Source organism: Colias eurytheme, chromosome 29, assembly GCF_061535395.1.
Source record: "Colias eurytheme isolate Ceu_HAF_F1 chromosome 29, ilColEury1 Martin Lab GWU primary, whole genome shotgun sequence".
Classification (NCBI taxonomy): domain Eukaryota; kingdom Metazoa; phylum Arthropoda; class Insecta; order Lepidoptera; family Pieridae; genus Colias; species Colias eurytheme.
In genome coordinates, this window is record NC_143008.1 from 7,111,599 (window position 1) to 7,121,336 (window position 9,738).

Consider the following 9,738-nt stretch of genomic DNA (forward strand, 5'->3'; position numbering starts at 1 on the left):
ACACACCTTAAGGGCAGTTTTACAGGCTGTGTAATATATTTAGGGACCTAAAAAAATCAAAATATTCCTTGCCCATCTGAAATAAAAAGAAAAGAGAAGCTTTGAATTGATAAGATGTCGGTGCGTGAAATCTTGCAATTCCAGATTGAAGTGTTTTATACGCCAGCTCAAATGTACCGAATTATGTAATTGTGGAGGTGGTTGTCATTATTATTAATACAAAAACGTTCTATTATTATATATCTTTATTTTTAACAATGTTACCTTACTTCATTTATAATTTAAAGATGATTAAAAATTACACTAATATTATAAAGACGAAAGTGTGTGTGTATCAGTTAACCAGGTCCTACCAGACAAGATAACATGGTATAGGACAAATAAGTACGAAACACTCGATGGGCGAGTCAGACTCGCACTTGACTGGTTTTTGTTTTATGTTATTGCTTATTTTTCGGGTCTATTAGCGGTCCCCTACGCTGCGCTGTCGAACGTTCATGTACTTTCTATAATTTATTTCACATTGAAAATGGTAAGATATATGTTATATGTTAATGTTTTTATAATTTGCATGAAATGGCCTTTCAGACAGTATTTTTTTATAAACCAAGTTTGATACAAAAATATAAAAATATACTGGTTTGTTTGGATTTTGCCACTGCCAAAAGTTTATTATTTTAAAGATTGTGACATATTTTGCTACGGAACCCTAAAAAACTGGTATGGGGAATGAATCGGGCATCATCTAGTTACCTGATAACGACACCAAACTCGACTCAAAGGGCGAAATGAATCCGCCAGAATTTTTTTTCCGAGCGCCGGGCGCTCTGTTCTATAACCCCCCCTCCCTCCCTTCTGCCGGGGAGTAGACACTGGCTACCAGGCGATTTGGGCTTAGGTGGATGAGTACAACATTCGAACCAAATTTCATTGCTTTACTCAAAAATGTATACCTTTCCATACAAGCATGCCCATAAGAAAACGGACTACTACCTTCATATCATAATGAATAAAAATCAATATATTGTTCGTAAGCACTAATCTTTCAAATGACTGCAGTAAATTGGATAAATCTTTTTTGTGTCCAATATAATTGTCAAGAGAAGATTTAAAATGAAAAATAATGGTTAACTAGCTAGGCACTTAGTTTTAGTTAAGTACTTACCTAACTAATAAAAATTATAAAAATTGCAAAAAAATCAACCCCGATGGGGCTAGGCACACACACACCATATGATTAAAATGAAAATTCCATAGTTCAAAAGTTATTGAAATAGACGAATTATTGCACATTTTCTTATCTAATTTTAAGAATTTTTCTATTTTTCATTTAATGCTATAGATATGCAGTTGCTGGACAGCATTCAAGCCAATGCAATGGACGCCGCCGTAATATAAAGGATATAAAATATTTTTTAAATAAAAAATTAACTGATATAAGCACTGAAAATCGCAAAAATAATATTATGATTGTTTTAAGCACAATGCATTCATCCATAATATGAAATCGGTTTCAGATAAATGTCGAGCAAAAGCTTACTATAAATAGCTGTATAATGTAATGTATTCCAGATAGCATAATTGAATGTTCATTTTTAGGTTTAGAAATAAAGGATCTAAGCTACTTTAACGCAATGTCCATCAATATCTGGAATAATATGTAATGGCTTAGTTCAAAAAAATAATGGTCCGGGAGCCAGCAGCAGATTTTATGACCAAGTTCCTCTCAAGCGGTAATTAGTAAAATGCATCAAAGTATAGTATTATAAAGCCTCGTGAACGTCAGCTGGAGCTCGGTTGGGGGGAAGAGCGGTTGTAGCCTCCCGTATCAGCTGACGGTTTTTCCACCAAGATACAGCCAGCTGACATATATATTTATCCACAGTTACATATAAGCTATCATCAGGTAAATTTTTGTTTGAGAGGAAATAACGGAAAATAAATTTTTCTTTAAATTTAACTTTCATGTTCGAGACACCAGCTGACGTATAATACACCATGTTGTAACCAGCTGACTATTTTTTTTCGTTGAGATATTGGGTTAGCTACAATTTGACAAATTTTTAGCTGAGAGGAAATGAATGAATGAATGTATTTTTTTTCCTATGTGCGTGGGAGGCTACAACCGCTCACCCCCCCAACCGAGCGCCAGCTGACGTTCACGAGGCTTTATAATACTATACTCTCATGCGTCTGACGAATTATCTCTTGAGAGGAAATAGTTAACCAAATTTGCACCTGGCTCCCTAACCATAAGAACGAAATCTTTCTAACAACGAAATTTCATACGTGTTTCTTTTGATTTTTATAGATATCCCAAATACCTTGTATTCGATACTATAAAAATATGCCATAAATAAAACAACTGTCATCTGTCTCAAGTGACATAACCGATCAGCTGATATAACCTCGAAAGTGAAAATAAAAACAAAGCTAAATTATACGAAATTTATCTTAAAAATAAGTTTTTAGACATAAAATCAATATTATGAGGTTACTCTCTCAAATATTTCAACCAATTATCACAATACCGAAAGGAGCTAAGATTAAAAACACTGAAATAACATGTAAAAGTCAAAAAGTAAGTAAATAGATCTTATTACTTTGAAAAGAACATTAAAAATTGTACTTGACTTTAAAAAAACACATTTTTATGTTAAATTTTATTTATACTAATCTCGTTAGCTTCCAACATTGTATGTTGGAAGCTTGTTGGAAGCTTTATATTGAGTAATGGGAAGTATTAATCCGATCAAGAAAATTGCTTCAATAAATACACTTTTAGCGACTTATAAAGGCTATTCTTTATTCCTAGTCAACACGGGGCAAGTTGCTAGTCCACACAAATACATAGTAGTACATACTTAGAGACTGGAGTACATATAAACTTCATGTATCAAATACTAGTCTTGCTGTGCTGTTTCACCAATATATCAAGTATTTCTATAGCTCATGTGTAATTCTAATATATTACTTACATTACCATAAACTAGTGAAAGACCAACACACATCCATCGTCACAAATTTATTTAATAGGATGATTGATTCTCATTTATTTAATAGGATGATTGATTCAAACATTACAGCTATTACTAGAATGCGGTCTTATCCGTCCAACGAGTGCGGGTTTCTTCACGATCCTGCCGCTAGCGAGACGAGCGATCACCAAACTCGAGGATCTGATCCATAAATGTTTACAAGATGTGAACGCTCAAAGAATATCGCTACCATGTTTAACATCATCTCGATTATGGGAACGATCGGGGAGGCTGGAGGATGTTGGCTCTGAATTATTTCAAGTTGAGGATAGACATGATAAACGGTATTTGTTGGCGCCTGTGAGTATTTTTTTTAGTTAAGATCTTTTAAAGAAACACACAATTCCACTTTTATTTTGATTATTATTACAAAATTATTAATCGGTTTCAATGCATCATTAGATAATATGTTTAATATTTTATCCAATATGGTATGTGTAATATTATAATAATATAAAGTATACATATTTTTTTTTTGTTAATTTGACGCTCAAATTGTTTCTTGTTGTATTGTAGAGACTGGAAATTAATAGCTCAAGTAGAATATGTAATAAATGAAGGTTGAGTGTCCTTGTTTGGTTTCACTTTTTCTATATATTTGATTGTTTTCTTTTGTTTGTTAACTAATTCCTCTGAAACAACTTAACCAATTTAAATGGCAATTTTTATAACAATAGGCAGAATTAAAATAAGTTGTAAACTAAGTTTTTTGCCCCTACTTTACTAGCATATCTTGTTAAAACCAAATTTGCCAGGTCAGCTTGTTCTTTTAAATATTAGTGGTAAGTATAAATGTAATTTAACAATTGTGTTTAATATTCCAGACCCATGAAGAAGCAGTGGCTGATCTCATGGCTGATGTGGGACCAATATCTTATAAACAATTGCCTTTACTTATTTATCAGGTAATTTTTTCATGTATCTTCTGCACTGTATAAACTAAAAAAATTAACCTTCGTTATTATGCAAAAAATAAGTAAAATTTTTTTATGATAATATCCAAAAGTATATGTAGATATAAATATTATTGAAGTATGCAGTACAGAGCGTCTTGCTGGTTCTTCGCTGTAGATACTGTTTTCCGAATTGGTGGTAATTGGTAAAAGTATGTATTGACGATTCAAAAGTGCTTCTAGAAGAAGTCTAATTGAATAAATAAATGTTTGAGTTTGAGTTTAGTCAATTTGTAGGAAAATCTATTAAATTGAAGATAGATTAATTAAATTACATTAGGTACACTTTTCTTCTTATTTTGATTAAAGACATTTTAAATTTATAACATTATACTGATATAAAAATTATCATTTTATGTTTTGTAATTGACTACAGATATTCTTTGTTTTAGAAAGAATCTATACTAATATTATAAAGCTGAAGAGTTTGTTTGTTTGTTTGAACGTGCTAATCTCAGGAACTACTGGTCCGATTTGAAAAAATATTTCGGTGTTAGATAGCCCATTTATCGAGGAAGGCTATAGGCTATTATATTATAAAGGCGAAAGTTTGTAAGGATGTATGGATGTATGGATGTTTGTTACTCTTTCACGTAAAAACTACTGAACCGATTACAATGAAATTTATCACTATTTATTTATATTATAAAGGCGAAAGTTTGTAAGGATGTATGGATGTATGGATGTTTGTTACTCTTTGACGTAAAACTACTGAACCGATTACAATGAAATTTATCACACATATAGAGGGTAATTTGGATTAACACATAGGATAGTTTTTATCCCAGAAATCCCACGGGAACGGGAACTATGCGGGTTTTCCTTTGCAAACGCGGGCGAAGTCGCGGGCGGAAATCTTGTAGGCTATATATCATCACGCTAAGACCAACAGGAGCGAAGCAATGCGGGTGAAACCGCGCGGAACAGCTAGTCATCTTTAAAAATAATTTAAATGAAACTTGTTTTTTATTTTCAGATAACAAACAAATATAGAGATGAGTTACGGCCGAAACATGGTTTATTGAGATCTAGAGAGTTCCAAATGCTGGACTTATATGGGTTTCATACCGATCAAAAGTGTGCGGAAAATACTTATAATAATGTTACTCAAGTATATGAAAAGTTATTTAAAATGCTGAATCTTCCCGTGTATAGAGGTGAGATTTTTTGTTTTTAGTTTTTATCTATAGAATTTTTCATGTAAGTAGTTTTATTTAATGATATTTTACGTAAAAAGTTGTAGATAGGTTATTAGCACGTGTAAATGTGGCTAATCACTACATAGTATAAAACAATGTCGCTTTCTCTGTCCCTATGTCCCTTTGTATGCTTAAATCTTTAAAACTACGCAACGGATTTTGATGCGGTTTTTTTATAGATAGAGTGATTCAAGAGGAAGGTTTTAGTATATAATTTATTAGGTTTTAGACAAAGCGGGCGAAGCCGCGGGCTGTAAGCTAGTTAGCTATATTTTAGTGCAGTTATCACTTTGTTCACGATAGTTGAATCATGCCATCTCACTTTGACGTCTAATCGTGTGCGTTAATTTGCCGTTTGAAGATCAAATGTTGTGTTGGTAGCCTATCTACACCTTTTTAACACTATTATTGGCTTCACTTTTGTATGTAACCGCCTCCTTTAGCCTTTGATGAGTTTATCCCATTATAATATTTTTATTTAAGGTTATTGAAGTAAAACTTTTTTAGGCGTGTTGAGAATAACAATGTCGCTTCATGGCAATACCGTCACGCCATGGAGTAAGCCGTAAGGCGACGGTTTTGTTATCTTTGAATCTTGCCAAAGAATTTTCACTTCTGACACGTGTGATTGCCACGCACCCTCTTTTATTGTATATTTTTGGCAAAATAAATGTTTCTTTCTTTGTTTCAAACAGACAAACATTTCAGCGTTATAATATTAGTATAGATAATATCATTATTAATTATATATTTTAGTGGTAGCACCATCTGGTGATATGGGTGGGACACTATCCCACGAGTGGCAGCTACCTGCCACCGCGGGGGAGGACTCGATAGCGATATGTCCGTCCTGCTCGCACACTAGTCTTACTAGTGGGAAGTGTAGCGAGTGTGGGAAAGAGACGGATGTATGTGGGAGTGTTGAGGTAGGTGCATTTTATAATTTGATAGTTAGGGCGAGTTTCTGTAATAACTAGTAGTATATTTTCATAAATGGATCTTTTAAATGACAGATAATCTAAACAGAACATAAATTTTGTTCTAATTATGCATGTTTGTTGTTACGCCTAAAGATTTTTGAAGTTTTTGGTGGAAGTGGATCAAGCCAACTAACTACATAATTATTGAGTTTTTTTTTTAATATTATATAGTTACTAATTTTATTATTTAAATATTATATATTATCTATTCGATTTTAGTTTGTGATGTATGAAATAAATAAAAAACCGAACATTGTTGTGCTTTTATCGAAAAATAAACGTAAAATCCCCCACCTTTTTCTATTACAATATAAAAATGTTTTTAATACATGTGAATTTATTATCACTATATATGTTTTTGTACTACCCTCAATTTATTCTTATCCCATCAACCTTTCAGGTGGGACACACATTCATACTGGGCACAAAATACAGTGAGCCGTTACAAGCAAAGTGCATAACACAAGCCTCGAATCCCACACCTTTGATCATGTCTTGTTATGGGATTGGCATTACTAGGTAAAATGAAATCTTACTATCCCATACTAGGTATTACATATTACAACGTATTCCATATAATAAATCTGTAGAAGGGTCAATTCTGTACATTGAAAATATTGAAAAAATAAATAGCAGGGGTGTTACTGGAGCGATACGAAACCCAAATATGTGATTTAAAAAAATTTTGTCTGGATGGAAGCGTTTAATGTAACATTTTTTGATATTTCTCGTTTTAGTTTTAAAAATTTAGTTACGGAATAATCACCTGTGCACACTTAACGATTACACCTGTATACTTATAGTAAGATCCCTACTATATTAATATTATAAATGCGAAATTAACTATCTGTCTGTCTGTTACGCTTTCCCGCTTAAACCTCTCAACCGATTTTGATGAAATTTGGCACAGACAATCTTTAGACCCTGAGAAAGAACATAGGCTACCTTTTATTGAGAAATATGTACCACGGGCGATGCCGGGGCGGACCGCTAAGTTATCTATATTTCTAGGTTACTAGCAGCGAGTATAGAAGCTCTATCCACCGATACGTGTATCCGCTGGCCAGCCGCCATTGCACCTTTTTCAACTATAGTAATTGGACCTAAGGTAAGTAATAACTTTAGTTTTGTATCGCTTATATATACCTTAAAATTTCATGATTTAAAAAGAAAAAAAAATAAGTCCATTTTGTTTTTATCTCAAACTTTTGCCCCGCGGTTTTACCCGCAGTGCTCCGCTCCTGTTGATCTTAGCGTGTTGATATATAGCCTATAGCCTTCCTCGATAAATGGGCTATCTAACACCGAAAGAATTTTTCAAATCGGACCAGTAGTTCCCGAGATTAGCGCATTCAAACAAACAAACTTTTCAGCTTTATAATATTATTATAAATTTAAATTTATACAATTATTTAAACAATAAATTGAATAATCAACAAATAATTTACTATACAGGGTGTCCCACTATCGGTATACTAAGCGCAAATGGATTTGTAGTTTTGCATACACTGATCACTTAAAAAATACTTAAATAACAAAATTACGTCAAAAATTTTTGCTAAATTTTTCCTTAAAATCCAAGCATTTGGTCTATGAAAACATAATCTTAAACGATAGCTCACGTGCGGGTGACAAAGTTGGGCGGGTTGCTTGTATTTTATAAGTATTTTTTACAAACTCAGCGTATGCAAAACTATAACCTCCTTTGAGCTTAGTATACCAACAGTGGGACACCCTGTATATACTACTTTAAAATTTGCACCTTCTTTTTATGTAATAAAAAATATATTTAGGCATAAGATATTTTTTTAAATTCCGATTTTTGTCCGTTTTAATTTGAAATTATGAATTTAAACACTAAAAGGCAAAGGCAAAAAAGGGTAAAAAAAATGATGGTCCATTTTGATTTTAAATATAATACAAAGTCCTATTAGGTGTTATTTTAAAGATATTTTTTTTATAAAAATAAAAAATAACAATAATAAATTCTTTATTACCAGGTAGGCAGTATTAAAATTAACAATTTATGTACTTACAATCTACTCAATCTAACAACCTACATGCTAAAAGGACTGCCGCTCAGCATTTTACAATGAAAAGCATAGGCCTTCATTGCAGAGCTGATTTTCAGCGACACTTAATTATCTTTTCATATACAGGATGGTTCAAAAGAGTGGTCGTTGCATGGAATACAAGCGACGCAGGGTGTAGCGCGTTGTATTGGTGATGTGGTTGGTGATGTACTTGTGGATGATAGACATACTCTCACTATTGGGAAGAGGATGATGATGGCTGATCGGTGAGATTTTGTGTATTTTTTTGTGACTATTTTGTGTATTTTTTTGTGATTTTTTTGTGACTTTTTGAAGTGAAACTTCTTTAGGCGCGTTGAGAGTAAAATTTCCGGGTCGCGTCATGGCAATACAGTCACGTCATGAAGTAAGGCGACAATTTTGGACTAAAGTTTGAGTTCTGACACGTGTGCTCGGTACACGCTCTTTTTTGCGATTTTGTGTATACAGGCTGTTTGGAAAGTTTGTAAAAATCACTACATAGTATAAAACAAAGTCGCAGTCGCTGTCTGTCTGTCCCTATGTATGTTTAGATCTTTAAAACTACGTAACGGATTTAGTGCGGTTTTATAAGTAAAACTGCTTTAGGCGCGTTGAAAGTTAAATTGCAAGGTCGCGTCATGGCAATACCGTCACGTCAAGGTGGAGGTATCTTTCAACCTCGCCAAAGAAGTTTCACTTCTGACACGTGTGTTCGACACACTTTTTTATTTATTTTTTGTTTATTTTTCAGAATGGGCTATCCAAATATTATTGTCTGTGGTTGGAATTCAATAGAAAACCCGCCAAAATATGAATTATACGCAAACAACGCTAAAACTCCACTCCTACTGGATATCAACGAATTGATGCAGTTCTTGCGAAATGATAGCTCAAATAAAGTAGTTGAGTGTGCTAATTAAATGATTAAGAGATTTTTTTGTTTTATTTCTGTCCAGTTTTAAGAAGTATTTGTTACTTTGAAGAAGTTTATATATATCTAAGTAGAACTAAGTAGAATAACTGAAACGATTTTGAAATTATTTTACCACTAGCTGTTCCCCGCGGTTTCACCCTGCATTGCTCTGATCCTGTTGGTCTTAGCGCGAAGATATATTATAACCTATAGCCTTCCTCGATAAACGGACTTTCTAACACTTATAATTTTTCTAATAGGACCCGTAGTTTCCGAGATTAGCGCGTGCAAACAAACTACAGCTTTAATACTAGTACAAGTAACTAGGCACAATATAACTTACACTATAGTACGGGGATTGCATTAAAATTCACGTTTTCTACCACGAAATGCCTTTCACCAATAAATATTCAAATTGTTTTTGTGCGAACATGCTATTCAATACATTACACGTACCATTATAGAATTATTGTAATAACAGTAATTTCAATAATTATTAACAAAAAATAAATATCTAAAAAATTACTTTCATAAATACCACTAAAAATCCAGTCATATTTAGAGCACTAGCTGCGCTTCGCGGTTTCACCCGCGTGGCTCC

The 9,738-nt window shown here is 33.1% G+C and overlaps 1 protein-coding gene across 1 annotated transcript; it reads left to right on the forward strand.

The window, feature by feature from the left end:
• The first annotated feature begins 2,403 nt into the window (after window positions 1–2,403).
• On the forward strand, window positions 2,404–9,157 carry ProRS-m (prolyl-tRNA synthetase 2-like protein, mitochondrial). Its single transcript, XM_090118229.1, has 9 exons — window positions 2,404–2,581; window positions 3,087–3,338; window positions 3,863–3,943; window positions 4,968–5,148; window positions 5,947–6,116; window positions 6,571–6,689; window positions 7,182–7,278; window positions 8,330–8,469; window positions 8,976–9,157. Exons 1-9 carry the CDS (start codon window positions 2,489–2,491, stop codon window positions 9,142–9,144), a joined length of 1,302 nt encoding a protein of 433 aa, XP_089974355.1. The 5' UTR covers window positions 2,404–2,488; the 3' UTR covers window positions 9,145–9,157.
• The last annotated feature ends 581 nt before the right edge of the window (window positions 9,158–9,738 follow it).

Excerpts from the sequence above, each read along its gene's own strand:
- ProRS-m (XM_090118229.1), top strand. The coding sequence starts at position 2,489 with ATGAGGTTACTCTCTCAAATATTTCAACCAATTATCACAATACCGAAA. Across the intron at positions 5,149-5,946 it reads GAATCTTCCCGTGTATAGAG|TGGTAGCACCATCTGGTGAT; the intron begins GTGAGATTTTTT and ends TATATATTTTAG. Across the intron at positions 6,690-7,181 it reads TATGGGATTGGCATTACTAG|GTTACTAGCAGCGAGTATAG; the intron begins GTAAAATGAAAT and ends CTATATTTCTAG.